This window comes from Podarcis gaigeae (assembly GCF_964106915.1).
Source record: "Podarcis gaigeae genome assembly, chromosome: 9".
Taxonomy (NCBI): domain Eukaryota; kingdom Metazoa; phylum Chordata; class Lepidosauria; order Squamata; family Lacertidae; genus Podarcis; species Podarcis gaigeae.
Genome location: NC_139685.1, coordinates 3,511,735 through 3,527,363, shown reverse-complemented (window position 1 = coordinate 3,527,363; position 15,629 = coordinate 3,511,735). Strand labels below are relative to the sequence as shown.

General features: G+C 42.3%; 1 protein-coding gene across 1 annotated transcript; it reads left to right on the top strand.

The window, feature by feature from the left end:
• Positions 1-239: 239 nt before the first annotated feature.
• Positions 240-11,600, top strand: HS3ST1 (heparan sulfate-glucosamine 3-sulfotransferase 1). Its single transcript, XM_083698453.1, has 2 exons — positions 240-382; positions 9,807-11,600. The coding sequence occupies exon 2, from the start codon at positions 9,921-9,923 to the stop codon at positions 10,845-10,847; it is 927 nt and encodes a 308-aa protein (XP_083554579.1). The 5' UTR covers positions 240-382; positions 9,807-9,920; the 3' UTR covers positions 10,848-11,600.
• The last annotated feature ends 4,029 nt before the right edge of the window (positions 11,601-15,629 follow it).

The following is a 15,629-nucleotide window of genomic DNA, read 5'->3' as shown; positions in this document are numbered from 1 at the left end:
CCAGCCCCTCCCGCGGCCTCTTCCGGAAGCGGCGCCCCACCCCGCGCGGAGCAGCCGGCGACTGGAGCCGGACGAGGCGGGCAGCAGCGCCTCCTCCGTCTCCTCCCCTGCCGCCTCGACGCGCCGCCTGCCTGGTCCCGCCCCTCCGGGATGAGCTCGCCCGCCCTGCCTGCCTGGCACTGGGGCTCTCGCTGCCGACGCGTCCGGCTCGCTGTCGCCTACCTGGCCAGTCGCGCGCGCGGGCGCGCCACACACAAGCAGCCGCTTCGCTTCTGGCGCGAGTCCGCCTGGGGAGCCGATGGCACAGAAGGAGCCGCGCGGCCACTCAGCTCGCCGGAGCCCGGGACGCGGGACGGGACGCGCCTCTTGCTTCCTGACCCAGGTAAGGCTCGCCAGGCAAGTTCGCCCCAGGTAGCGGGCTCCGCCGCTCTCGGAGCGTTGCGTGAGGGGAGCGGGTCACTAGGCTGGTCTCGGGTGCCCGGTACGCGGCGACGGGGAGGTGGAGGCTGGCGGTGAGGATGCGTTCCGGAGACATTCACAACTCCCCGCACCTCACCCCCCCCCCAATACCACGAAGAGCAGCCTGAGGCGGAACAGGAGTGCTGGGCTGTGTGGGGTGAGGGAAGAAGGGGCGACTTGTCGGGGAGCACGGTGTCGCGCGAAGGGCCGGCTTTGGTTTTTGCCGAACACGAGCCGGCAGCATGCGGGGAGCGGGGAGCGCGAGCCGAGCGAGAGCTCGGAGGAGATCACTTTTCGCCGGAGCACCTGCGTGCGCGGCTGGGCGGGCGCGCGCCAGACTGGACTCCTGCTGCTGCTGCGGGGCGCGCGCTCGCGGCTTCCTCTGGCCCGCGGGGGGTTTTCCCCGGCCTCGATCTCTTGACCCCCCCCCCCCCCCAGCCCTCGTTGTAAGGGGTCTAAGGGAGCCCGGTGCAAGAGGGGAGAGCGAGACTCGCTCCGTAACAGATTCACAAGAGAGAGATGGTTGCGTTGGACAGGTGCATGAAACTGAAATTGCCACCAAGCCGCCTTCTCCGGAACTCTGAAAAATCCCTGCCATTGGCACTGCAGTTTTAGAACATGCCGAATGCCCCACAGAAAGGCTCCAATCGCAATCCCTGCCGGGTAAATCAATATTGCTGAAACTCTGAAAGGAGGGTGGTTTGACTGATGGTGAGTTTTTGGCAGAGGTAAGGTTAGAATTGGAGAACTTTCTGATTCCCAGCTTGCAGCACAATCCTAACCATTTGTACTCAGAAATAAGTCCTATAACTATGGGGGAGTGTGTTTTTCTCCCAGGTGAATGGGGTTAGGATTGCAGCCATTGTCCCTTAGCAGCAAAGTTGGGAGTCCTTTGGCTTTCTTAGATGTTCAGGTGGTGTGTAGTGGCAGCGGACAGCCACTTAGATATTTCTTTGAGTCAAAGAGGAAGCTCTGTCCTTTATCCCCTGTGAAGAGAAACAGCCTATGCGTATCAGCATATTTGAAAGATAGCTGAGTTGGACTGTAGTCACAAGAAAAGGAGAGTGTGGTGCCACCTTAGCGAGCAACTATCAACTTAATGAATTAGTTGTGCAATTACGAGCTTTTCAAGCAGGAGTCCATACTTTCGGGCCACAGGTATGGACAGATACATTCACATTCCCGCACACTGGAAGCTAGTATTCCGTGTGAGTGAGGATAAATTCAGAAATGCTATACTTTGGGTCTTTTTCAGATGTATGCCTCAGATCTATGACCCAGCCAGGGCCCTTTTAAGGTGGCTGGTTCTGTCTTAATAGTTCCCAAAGGAGCTCTGCCTTAGTCCATGAACTGGCTTGGTGATACTGCTTTCTTGGTTCTGTTATGTTTGGCAGTCTCCATGCTGCAAATCCATCCTAAGCATATGCTGGTGGTTTTCTTCATTGCCTTCATGAGAAAACACAGTATTCTGAAGATGACAGAAGGTGAATTTCACACATCTTTTCACAAGCAGATGGATACAGCACCAAAAATTGTTATACAGAAATGAAACATGACAAACCTGTTGTCTCAGTAGCCAAAGACTGAGTCTTTCAGTATATCTTTTCTTAAATTCTGTTTGGCTTAGCTTTCACTATGTCCCCATGTTATGTATCCACATATGAGAGTTTGTTCAGATATGAATTTAAACTCTATGATGCAGCTGTGTAACAGGGTATAATTTCAACCTAATATCAACTTGCTTTAGGTCATTATTATTGCAATGGCAGAGAGACAGTAAAAATCCTGACCTCTAGCTCCATTTTAACATCCATAATGAATAAAAGGTCAGATAATTTGGGATCACCCTAACTAATGCTACCACCACCTCTAGCATCAGTCTCCTGATGACGATATGCGATGTTAACAACAGTATTTGCATAACATCATCTGTCCTAGCCTTTCAAACAAAACAAAGCCTGAGAAGCATTTTTATGTATTATTTTGTCAGCCACCATACTGCTGATACTGGGCATTGGATAGTGCTGAAGTACCCGTTATCTGGTCCTCAGTCTGGGTGACATTTTTTGCACATTATTTTTGCGTTACGTTCTCTTAACCACAACCAGGTGTTCATGAATTCTCCTCTGCAGAGGTGCCCACATTGCCACTAAGAGACAGATAGATTTGGGAACACTGTGTTTCTCTTATGTGTAAATCCACCAACTACAGCAGAGTGCTATTTTACACATAGAAGATGTGTAAACTTATGGTTAAAGGATTTTGGGTTTGGGTGCTAGGAATCTGAGAGTCACTGCAGTAGTGCAAGTTTTGATGGGTCAGTAGTCTGACTCTGTAAAAGGCACCCTTATTATATGTCAATGTGTGCAATATTTGTGAGGTCCTTGTTTTAATATAGCTGGTGTGCTATATTATGTGCTATATATGGTGTGCTATATTCTTCTGTGAAGAAGAAATACGTTTGTTTGTTTGTTTGTTTGTTTGTTTGTTTGTTTGTTTGCTTGTGAAACAACATTATTTGCTAACTTTTAAAAATGGCTCCATGGATGAGCATTGCCTATTTGTCTTTTTCCATTTTATTTATTACATTTCTATCCTCCCTCCAATGACCTCAGGATAGTGTACATAGTTCTTTCAGTTTACCTTTACCCCAACCCTGTGGGGTAGGCTAAGCAATGGTAACCGGCCCAAGTGAGCTTCATGATCCAGTTTGGCACACTAACCACAGCATTACACCAGCTCTTTTAAACTAATGATCTCTGTGTCTTTCCTCACAGAGGTAATAGCAGCAGGTGCAGTGAGATTATATGGGGAGGAAAGGAGGAGCACTGATAATCTCAGAACACTTCCCTGGTTTCCAAAGTAGCTGCGTGGAGCTGATAATTCATTTCAAACAAACTTTAGATGAGAGCTCTTCTGCCCTTAGTCTGTCCCGCAGACATGATATTCATTTGTCAATTTGCCTTCACTAAGTTCCAATTAATTCAGGGAGATGCTTTTCACACATATATTTATGATTAAAATGTTAATGTTGTACTTCACAACTTGGTTCTCGTTCACAAATATGATTGGATCTTTCTGCAAAAAATTAAAATTAAAAGAACACTTAGGATAAAACGTATAAGTTTAGTGGAGGGGAAAAGCCATGTTTTTGAAAAAATATAGTTGAAAAGCTAAGGAAAGCCTGTATTTTGGGACTTTTGCAGTACTGAAGTCAAGAGCATACTGCAATATCCCAGAGTTATTCTTAATGGCCTAAAAAAATGTAAACTGTATAAAAAGTAAAAGATGACATGATTGAAATCTTGCATATAATAGCATTTAATAAATGTAGGCTCTTAATGGTACTTCTGCATAGTATATGTCTTACGTACCGTAGCAGATGGGAACATAGCTGTTGGGAGGCTGTGCTAAAACAACATAGGGACATTCTGATCTTAAGTGTGTTTTTCCTTAGGGCAGCCATAAAATGTCAGTGCTGGGACTTGTGAAATCTTCAAATAGTAAATAGCCAAGGCTGTTTCAGACTTTAGCAGCAGCAAATCTGGATTTGCAACCATATAGGAAGTTGACAATATGTGGCTAATCCTGGCTTTCTGCCCTGTATTGTACACTGAGGTGACTCAAATGCAAAATCAAAACTTAATTTCACATGAGCCTGGCTGTGCCCATCTCCCTTTGAGTACAGCCATTCCCTACTTCCTTTCCTTATTTGAGGCAAAGCACAGTTGGCTGTTTCAAGTGAATTGGCAAGCAATGGATTGTCCTGCTCTACAACGAGCACTGGAAATCAGGCTCATGCAGATGTCCCTAACCCATGATTTGGTGTTACATCTGAACCAGCTCATTGTTGGTCATGTTCACACCAGGATGTTCTCAAGGTCCAGCCTGTTGGCACACTACACTAATTTTACACCAGCTTCATTCACTACTACTTTGCTTCTAGGTTCTATTTTAAGTGCAAAAAGCAACCTAGTCCTAGGTCACCAACTTTTTTGGACCCAAAGGAACATCTGGAATTTTGAGGGAAGTGCCATGACCGCCAATCTCCTGGTTATTCCTTTCTCCCCAACTGCTTTTCCATGGGGTGTAGGTAGAAGCCAGATCTGGTAGAATTAAAATGGATCCCTTTGAATTCACAGGATTTTTACAAATTCACCATCATATTAAAGCTCTCATTGGTGACTGCAAAATGCACTGTAAAAATGGAAGATCCTGTGCTTGACAATACTATACTGATCCTCAATCTCTGAAAGAGTGTTGACTTCTTTACTTTATTGTTGTCCTTTGCAGCTGAAATGGTGGGGAGGCAAGTGTCCAATCAAAATAGAATGGGAAAAGTAGGATATGAATAATAAACGTGCTAACTTTTCTGTATTTTATCCTGCCTTGATAGTTTGTTGTATTACACTATTTTATGGTTTTCTGTAAGCTGCCTTGTAAAAAAAAAACATTGCATAAATGATGTTATAAATATGTCAAACATCTTATTCACCTATAATATAACATGTGCAGCAGTCCTTAGTGACAAACACAGATTTGCCACTGCAGAACTTCTGAAGTGACCATTAGAAATAAGTCTAATTGCTTTTTGTGGAGACTGTTTCCACATCTCTTGCCTTTGTGCCCTGCCTGCTAGCATATTAGAAGTATATGGTTGGCCACCATGGGATACAGGCTGTTAGGACTGATGGCCTCTGGGCCAGATTGAGCTGGTCTCTTCTTATTCTCTTAACTTATACACTTACAGCAAATGGGGAGTTCCTTCCTAACTAATTAGCCTTCTCATGGGAACAACTGAAAAAACTGTTGGACAAAATACTCTTGATTCTTGAAATGATTGGGTTGTATCCATCATTGCAGAAGTGGAGTTTGGCTCATGCAATACAACTTCCCCTTCTTGAGTTTCCCCAGTGCACACACCCCAAATCTCTTCCAGAGAGTCCCCAATGCTGTGGAACACATTTGGAGGTGCATGGCAGGAGGAGAGGAAGGGGAAATTCCATTGTGCAAGTGGAAGTGTGTTGTATGAGTGGAACAGCATTGTTGGATGCAACCCAATGTCTCCTACTGTTCATTTCAAGAGCAGTTCTCTCTGAAAGTACTTTTTGTGTTGGTTGTACTGCAAGTTCTATTTTTCTGCTGGCAGGGTTTTGAAACCACAAATAGTCCAATTCCAAAGTGTTCTCTTGAATGTTTTAAATATAGAAAGTATGGATTTCTGAATAAAACATGTCATACCAAACAAAATCTGCTAGTTGTTTGTTCTATTTTATTTCTTGAGAAGATAATAATTTACAAGAATCTGCATTTCTAAATGGGTCCCAATAAAAATACCATAATTTACAGTAACTTGTAATTATATAGGAAACAAATAAGCTATATTTTGCATATATCTTGTTTATCATGTCCTAGCAGTTGCACAAACAGCTGGCATTTGTATATATTTTCTTGCATAGGAAGAAAGTTAATATTTGAATTAAATAGAACAAACTAGTTTGGCACACATACCAATAACCCAGCTAAGCCAAATTGTAGTTAAGCCAAATGTCTGTTCAGGATCGGACAGCGCTTACTGAGGCACCAGGACAGTCTTGCTACTACTGCCTTCCTACATTATTCAGGCAATATACAACAACAACAACAACAACAGTACCCTTCCATATGACTGGGTTGCTCCAGCCACTCTGGGCGACTTCCAGTGGATATAAAAACTTAATAAAACATTAAACATTAAAAACCTCCCTATATAGGGCTGCCTTCAGATGTCTTTTAAAAGGCAAATAGTATATTTCCTTGATCTCTGATGGGAGGGTTTTTCACAGGGACCACTACCAAGAAGGCTCTCTGCCTGGTTTCCTGTAACCACTTCTCACGGAGCATTGATCTGCATTCCTGATGATGTCACTGGGGGTTAATATACAGTACAATGAACAATACTCAGTTCTGTTTGATGGAGTGGTAATCTTATTGCACCACTGCATTGTCTGAATGTGGACACCACAGTTGCATTCACAAAGACATATGTGATACCTTAAAGTACATTTTCCCACCCAATTGCATTTTCTGCCCAAGTTAACACCGGAACTAAGTGTGATGATGAAACACACACACACACAAACACACACACACACAAATTAAAAATCACATGAAGTTCCATTGCAAAAGGAACTTAATTCAGATTCATTTCATGCAAAAATGATAGGAACTACTTTGAGATGGTGTTCAGAAATTATTGAATTAATTCCATGAATTGGTTCATTTCAAGTACTGGTTTGGAAACTGGTAAGCAATATAAATGAAGCTGGTATCTGTCTCCATTTGAAAGAGCCTAAACAAATATGATCCACAACATTGACATGATTTACAACCCAGTTAAGCACATCATTTTAAAACTGATTTTGCCCTGTACGTTTTTGAAAGGATTGGATTGGATTATATCTATGTACTGGATTTTGCATATCCAAAGCCCCTTCCTGTGTTTCGTTGCACAGAAGCAGATCCAGAATGGGGCTCTGCATGGTAGGAAGCGTGCATGGTCTCTGTGTGGGAAGAGGGCATGGGTTGCAACTGGTAAAATCTGCACCCCTTGAAAAAAGAAAAGACAAAAGGGATCAGGGCAAGCATTTACTCAAAAATCCTAAACAATACTCCTGACTTGCATCGTTCAGTTTTCCCAGAAGAGTGACTGCTCTTCATTCTCATGAGGAAGAGGGAAACTGCTGTGTCCTGGGAAGAGCCCTGCTGGATCCAGCATCTTGCTTCCTGGATGCCTGTTGGAAACCTAGAAGTGGGCCAAGATTGAAGGCATTTGTTCTTGTCCTGCTAGCTAGCATTACTGCCACTGAACCTGGCGGTTTCATAGAGATATCATGGCCATAAATTTGTGTAATTAATTCTTGAGCCTTGCCACCCCAAAGGCTGGTGCAATTTTGTGTATAATCATAGCTTTTGCCATGATCCCCTTTTTATTTTGTCAAGATTTCTGTATGTGAAATGCTTGTTGATATTATGCAAAGCTGAGGAAGCAATGTTTTGTTAGATGTGCAGCTGTTTTGTTAGGTGCACAATTGTCTCTGCAATGGGGGAAAATGAGAGAATGGGAGTTCGAAAAAAAGTGTGGCAAAGGTTAAAGGAATATTTGAGAATGTTTTCGATCTCTTAAAAACTGGAATCATATTTAAAATATTAATGGACTGTTCTGTGTATGCTTTTTCTGAACATCCCAATCAGCATCATATGCAAGCACATATCAGTGGCATTTTCAATAGCTTTCCACAAGAAACCTTTATTGTTTAATTATGTGCTTATGCTATGTGAAGTAGTTCCTTTCATCCAGCCTGACTTCACCAACATTCACCAGAGTACCCATTGCTGGAGAACATGAGTGGGGTGAATGCCCTTGTGCTCATGTTCTGCTGATGGACTTCCCTTAAGCATCTGGTTCTCCACTGCAGGAATGCTAGAACAGATAGGCCTCTAGTCTGATCCAGCGTGGCTTTTCTTATTTTCTTAACATTTGTTTCTTTTTTGAACTCCTCATTTGGGGAAAGGTTCTGCGTTCTCAGGGAAGTCTTAATGCCTTTTTAAGCCTTGTTGACTCAGCTTGTTAATCTTGCTTGCATTCTCTTCAGGTTGATAGTACCTTTCCTACATCTCTGTGATATGTGTTCTAGCCAGGCTTCAGTTTTGTGATTTTTAACTAACTTGCAAGCATTTTGGAGCAACTTGACCCCCTTGACTTTCCCTTTCAGCTATGTATTTACTTCATCGTTGTTCTTCTTAGAAGTTTCATCTTTTGAAGTCAAACGTGATTGTGCTGGGCTTTCTTAGGAATTTTCCATTTACACAAATGCTCAGTTCCACTGCTCTGACACTTTACTGTGTGGAATCCCTTATGGGAGTGTATTGAAGAGCTCACAAAAATACATTCCATGCTACCTTCCCTGAGTATCCATTCATTGCATAGGGCATTTTCTCCATCCTATCTCTTGCTTGTCCTTAATGAAGAGAGTCGTGTTAATCTTGATTTCTTAAATGCTTGTTACAGATAGGTAGCCGTGTTGGTCTGCCATAGTCAAAACAAAACAAAATTCCTTCCAGTAGCACCTTAAAGACCAACTAAGTCAGTTCTTGGTATGAGCTTTCGTGTGCATGTGCATTGGTATCTGAAGAAGTGTGCATGCACACGAAAGCTCATACCAAGAACTGACTTAGTTGGTCTTTAAGGTGCTACTGGAAGGAATTTTCTTAAATGCTTGTTAAGCACCTTTATACCGTGGTACCTCGGGTTACATACGCTTCAGGTTACAGACTCCGCTAACCCAGAAATAGTGCTTTAGGTTAAGAACTTTGCTTCAGGATGAACTTTGCTTCAGGTAGCACGGCAGCAGCAGGAGGCCCCATTAGCTAAAGTGGTGCTTCAGGTTAAGAACAGTTTCAGGTTACGTACGGACCTCCGGAACGAATTAAGCACTTAACCCAAGGTACCACTGTACATAGCCTTACGTATACTGTAGATTCATATATCATTTCTGAAGCAGCAGAATTACTGCCCTAGATGTTAACATCTGGTAAAACTGCCAGTGGTTTTTGAATGGAATATGAAGATGGGCACAAGCAGTTTGTTAACAATGCAGTAGTTATTTAAAGATGCATTGTATTGAGAAGTAGTGACCCCTCTAGTACTGGCCACATGGGGCTCTCAGCATTACCAGTGTTTCTCCAGTCATTTGAAAATCCATGGAAGTGAGTATCTGGCAGTGCTGGGTTTCAGCAGTGCTGCTGCTGAAAGCGCCAAAAGATTGTGTTGCCTTGTGGTTATGGCCACCACAACATAAGCTTTCAAGTGACTTCTTTTCCCAAAAAAAATTCATTTTTTTAATGAAAGTTGGTAGGGATCCATTTTTCCCATGCCCAACACTTCTGGAAATGTTTTACTTCTAAATATATAACAATACTCTTAGTTGTGTTTGGTGCAGCAGATTAACATGGCTATCCCTCTGCATGTTATATTTTCCATTTGGGTTCCCAAAGATACAATAGACAAGCTACTTGTGTTCACCTTGTACTTGTGTTCATATTAAATGTTTGTGAGAATACAGGCACGGAGCAGATTTGCTTCTTGTAGCTGTGATCCTCACAAAAGACCTGAAATGGAAATTATGATATTCTAAATGTGTAGTAAATACCATATATTTCTCCCAGGGGTGGTTGAATATTCATGTGCAAGTAAGTTAAAGAAAACTTCTTAGTTCTTATGCTCAAGTAAAAATAATACTGAGCACAGGTGCAATATTTGAACTGACATTTATAACCTGCTTTTTTCTTTTCTTTTATGTTCCTAGTGAATAATCTGCTTAAGAAATACATTTTTGCGGAAAAAGAGGACCTCGGCTTCCTAGTGATGTTCTCTTCATGTCCTGTTTGCTGGTAGTGCAAGAGAAGACTGGACCTTTGTCATGGCTGTCTTTCTGCTGGGAGCAGCACTGCTTTTTGTTCAACCTCAGGCAGTTCCTTCCAGACCTGCTGCCAGTTTTAAAGCTGAGGCTGCTACTCAGAAAGAGCCCTTTAGGAAAGGTGACCTCAAAGAGAGCGTCCACCTCAATGGGACACTCCAGCGGCTTCCACAAACTATCATCATTGGTGTACGGAAAGGTGGAACAAGAGCTTTACTAGAGATGCTAAGCCTCCATCCGAATATGGCAGCAGCAGAAAGCGAAGTCCACTTCTTTGACTGGGAAGAGCATTATTCAAATGGATTGCAATGGTATGTGAGCCAAATGCCATTCTCGTACCCCTACCAGATAACAGTGGAGAAAACTCCAGCATATTTCACTTCACCAAAAGTGCCTGAAAGAGTTTATAGAATGAACAAACTTATCCGATTGCTCCTTATCTTACGAGACCCAACAGAGAGAGTCCTGTCGGACTATACGCAGGTGTTTTTTAATCACATGCAAAAACATAAGCTGTATCCCTCCATTGAAGAATTCCTGGTTAAGGATGGTGAACTCAACATCAACTACAAAGCGATAAACAGGAGCTTGTATTATTTTCACATGCAAAACTGGCTGAAATATTTTCCTCTGGATCACATTCACATTGTTGATGGGGATAAGTTAATCAAAGATCCTTTCCCAGAGATAGTCAAAGTAGAAAGGTTTCTAAATCTCTCACCTCAGATAAATGCTTCAAACTTTTACTTCAATAAAACAAAAGGCTTTTACTGCTTAAGGGACAGTGGCAGGGATAGGTGCTTACATGAGTCGAAAGGAAGAGCACACCCCAAAGTAGATCCAATTTTACTTGAAAAGCTACACGGATATTTTCGTGAACCTAATCAGAAATTCTTTGAGCTTGTTGGCAGAACATTTGACTGGCACTGAGTGTGGTCCTAAGTTATACAGACAAGCATCTGGTGTGCCTAAATGCTCCAGGGCACATTTAGAAAAGGAGGGCATTGACGATATAATTTATTTGTAAAATCTATGAATTTCTTCTGTACAATATTAGAGTCATAATTGCCATGTAAGCTAGTAATATTTTTCTACTTGTTAAATTAAACAGAAACCCTTTTTGTAATGTTTTTCATAGTTAACACTGTATTTATGTCTATATGAGAAAAAAACCTATTTCATGAAAGAAAGTATCTTGAGATTATGTGGATATAAAATACCTACATTTTAAAATGCAATATCTGCTTCCCATTTCCCCAACTCCAAGGTCTCAATGACACTTCATATGATCTTCATTAGAGTGGTATCACAGTGATTTAGAGAATTTTTAGCCAATCTTACAAAAAATCATTTTACTGTAGTAGTATCATGTTGACAATGGTTATCAAAGCTTTTCATCATGAGATTCCTAAGAAGCAAATGGTTGACTCTATGGGCAAGCACATTTAAATGAGGAGAAGCCATGGGCAGAGCTTGCTGCTCTCAAAGGCTAAGGATTTGGTCTCTCAGTGGACTGTTGTATCCTGAAGCAAAGTGAGCAGAGGAAACACAATCATCAGCAAAAATGAAAGTTTTGTGGTTGGCAATAAGAAGGTGGACAGCACTCTCAGAGTATAATGGCCACAGCTTTATTTATCATTACACATGTCAAAGCATAAGATGGAATAAAATGGTCAGTTAACTCAGCTCTTAGCTAGCATGGGTATGGGACTGGCTTTCCATGTAAAAATTGTTTCTAGGTGATCTTCTCACACCTGAGCACACTGCCTAAGGGAAGGTTTGTGCCCACAATTCAATGAAGAAATGTCCTGACCTCACAGTTCCCTAAATTTTTTATGATGGTAACCTAGACGCATCCAGCCTAGTGACCCTGTTTACAGGTGATCCCCTTGCCCTGTATCTTGACACCCTAGCACAGCCACAACCATGGATGACAATCTACACACACACATGCTCACCTGCATCCTACGTCTCTCCTCTAATACCTTTATCACTATGTCTGTGACTATATTTTGCAGGTACACATCACATCCTTTGGAACAAAGGTAAATGCTGCCACACACACACACACCCCTCTGGCAGAGGTGAATGCTGTATCTGAGCTGTCTCAGGGACATGTGCCAGTCCACCACAAAATTGTGTGCCCTTTTGTATTCCTGTAGAGCATGTTGATATCTGGGTTTCCTAGCCCTCTGCCAACCTTTGGGATTATCTTTTACTGTATGGCAAATATGCCTGGAAACAATTTGACAATGGTCTGAAAATCGAAGTGATCTTGGTAGCCAATGTCACATTACCTTAACTAATGGTGCAATCCTAATCATGTCCAGTCCTACCCATGGCAGTTGACCTTACTCCCAGGTACAGGGGCTTAGGACTGCAGCCTAAGTTATTTCCCTACAAGTGCACGAGCAATGCTTTACAGTGGCATTCAAAGCTTCCTCACTCCATTCCTCCATTTACCAAAGCACTTGAAGCTGCCCAGGTGCCCAAGGCCTAAATTGGGGGCCATGTTCACTGGAAGTTGGGTGGTTTTCTGCCCAGAAGAGGAGGGCATACTGCCCAAAATGCATACTCTCGTGGGATAAGGGGCCTGGAAAAAGAGAGGCTCAGAAAGAGTCAGTGGCCTACCCTGTTTATTCACCACATCCTTTGGCCACAACTTGGTCCCATTGCTTGGCATCTCTTTCTGCCAAGAGCATTAATGGCTGGTGTTCTCAGTCCAGCCACCATCGCAGCCCAAATACAGAGAGAGTATGCTGGACACTTACCCTGTGATAGAATAGTGCCTATATGTTTTGCCTCCTATCTTAGGTTTACAATTGTTAGAAACTTGCTCTTGGAAGAAAAGAAAAAAACTGGGGATTTGGTTTATCCTGGGAGTGTATCTGGTATATCCCTGGACACCCATGTGCTCAGCTGAGGTCAAATAGCTAAGCAGTCATGCAATGTGCAGAACAGACATGGCTGTCCAGACATTGCAGATCTCACGGTAGCCTCCTGGCCCTGGAGTCCAAGCCCTCAGCAAAGACTGGCTGCAGTTAATGCCTCCCTGTGCCATCTCAACAGTATTTGGGCAACAACTTCCCTCTCCTTAGCAGGCAAATACTTCTTAGCAGATACTCAATATACTCAAATCCTCCTTAGCAGATAAAAGTGTTTTGGTCTCACTAGGTGAAGCACTCATTGCCAGCAATGCATCCAGGATTGGCTACCTTATTTCTTGGAGCTTCTCTAGACAAGGAAGTCTCTCCAGACTGCCAAGTCTTCACAAATAGCCTGCCTGCTCACCAGACTCTCTCACTGCAGGCATTGCTACAGGTTTGAATGAGAGTTTACTGGCACAAGGTCAATTATTCAACCTTGAATGGGGAGGCAGAATGCTCTGCTACTCATGCTGCCCCAGTTAAGAAATGGCCAGGGTGGCTCAGCTATGATCAATCCCAGCAGGGTGAACAATCAAGGGGGAACTAGTTTTTCCTATAGCAATTATGTATGACTTGTGCAGAGATCTGCCTCAGGTTTTGAGAAGAGTGACTTTATATAAAATGGTGTAAACCTGCAGATTTCCTTTCATAGTCATGTGGAATCTTTGACAGGCTATCTGTTTTTTGGAACACAACCTGCAATTAATGGCTTAAGGCATGCATTTCATTTTAATATTTACTTCATCCATATGTCTGTAAATATGAACAACCATGAATTTTCATCAGCTGGTACGTTTCTTCAATCCTTTGGTTGGTTGGGCTAGATGCTGCAGTTTATTCCAGCACACTTCACCTTTATCTGAAAGAGACCAGTCCCTACATTGCTGAATCTCAGTCATTGCAAATAATCTACAGTATATTATGCTAAAGGAAGCCAATAAGAGAGATCTGGGTGTGCACAGAAAAAGATGTGAGTAAAGCTTTGTTTAAGCACTAATTAGTAGTGATAGTTTTTAGTTTTATTATTATGGTTCTAATTGGAAAGGATATGACAGTGTTCGCCCTTCATATATATTATGATGTCACCTTCATATATACACCAGGAAACAGCTACTAGAAAGCTCATATTTTCTGTCGGCTGATTCCTTTCAGATAACACTGCGAGCAAAATATATACCATATTTTCATTAAATTTAGGGAACGGAAACTGGTTTTTGGATCAAATCTGGCCCATGAGCTACCAACCAGCAACCTCTATTCTAAGTTATTACGCACATGTTTCTTGTTAAAAGGATTAGACCATGCCCTTTCCCAAAGCAATCTAAAGCAAACTGAGAATGGAGGAGTAAAAAGAAATAAGTCATATAAGGATTCTGCAAATTAAAACGCGTAATCAATATTTATCAGCTTGACAGCTCCAGGTGCCCCTGCTCAGCTGCAGCAGCCAGGTAACATTTGCATGGCTATAAGATGAACATCTGTATAGCAAAGAACAAGTTCTGGAGTTCCTGTTTTCTCTAATGCCACAGTGCATATTTCGACTGCACCATCCTCTATTTGCATGGGGTCCTTGCCACCTTCTTTGCTTAAGACTGATGCTGGGGGTGATGATCAGTGTCCACAAATTTCCTGGAGTAACTTCAGGAAATACGGAACTGTAAGCAGGTACATTGTCTCAGTCAACAGTATCTAAGAACCAGGAATGGATAATGAACAAAAAGAGGAGAGGAAACGATTGTATAGGGTAGAAGGTAACTCAACCATGTTGGGCCAAATGGCACCCATGGCGCTCTGTTGTCGACTTCATTTACTGTACTTCTAGGGATCACAATTGTTGTTGGGTGCCTAAATTATTTTTTTAACCTATACTTGTATTATCTAACGTATCCAGAATCTAGGGATTGCCCCAGTGGATAATTCTTAATCTTCCGTCCTTTTCGGCACAGCACGACTAAGAAATGGAACTCGTGTGAACAAGGCTGTGTAAATGAAGGACTGGGGCCAATGTAGACAAATGCAAGCTTGGTTTCTAATGACTCCTACTGAGTTTAGATAAATCGGCTCCAGTCTTCTGAGACAGGGAATTGTGTCCTGCATAATGTTCTCGAATACACCCTTTTATTTTCTCCCATATGAGTGAGCAGCTACCATTCACTGTCGAGCAACAGGCTGCAGTCACTTTTGGGGTGGGGACAAAACTTTTCCACCTTGATCATTGACACTGAAATATGAACTTTCACTTGGCATAAAGGATCTTGTAGCAGAGGAGTCTCCCTCCACCACATGGGTGATAATGGCAAGTATTTTGGAAGAGCATCAGTAAATAAAAGCAGTCGGGAACCATTTACTTGTGACTGAATTGTTCTTCAAATTCTTTTTCACAAGCATTCTTTTCTTAAAATGTCTGAATGCTGGGTGATGCAATGGCCACACTTTTGTATCTTTTTAGTTGCTTTGCCTTGATTTGATTGTATATGTAAGCAGATAACCTTGACATTTTTAAAGAGTATTTGCTAAGGGAATAAACCTCTTTCTAGCCTCAAATAGTATATTTATATACTTTTAAATATAAAATATTTATATTCCACCTTTCCAGAAAGTTCAAGACAGCTAACAAAATAAATTAAAATATATAAAACTGCAAAAACACTAAATATTATTACTTAAGAGACAGAACAGCATTCTGGGATGCATAAGGTACATGAATCATAGCAGTGAACAGTACCTTTATGTCTGGAAGCAGCTGGTCTTAATCGGATGTTTTATACAGAGCAAGCAGAATGTG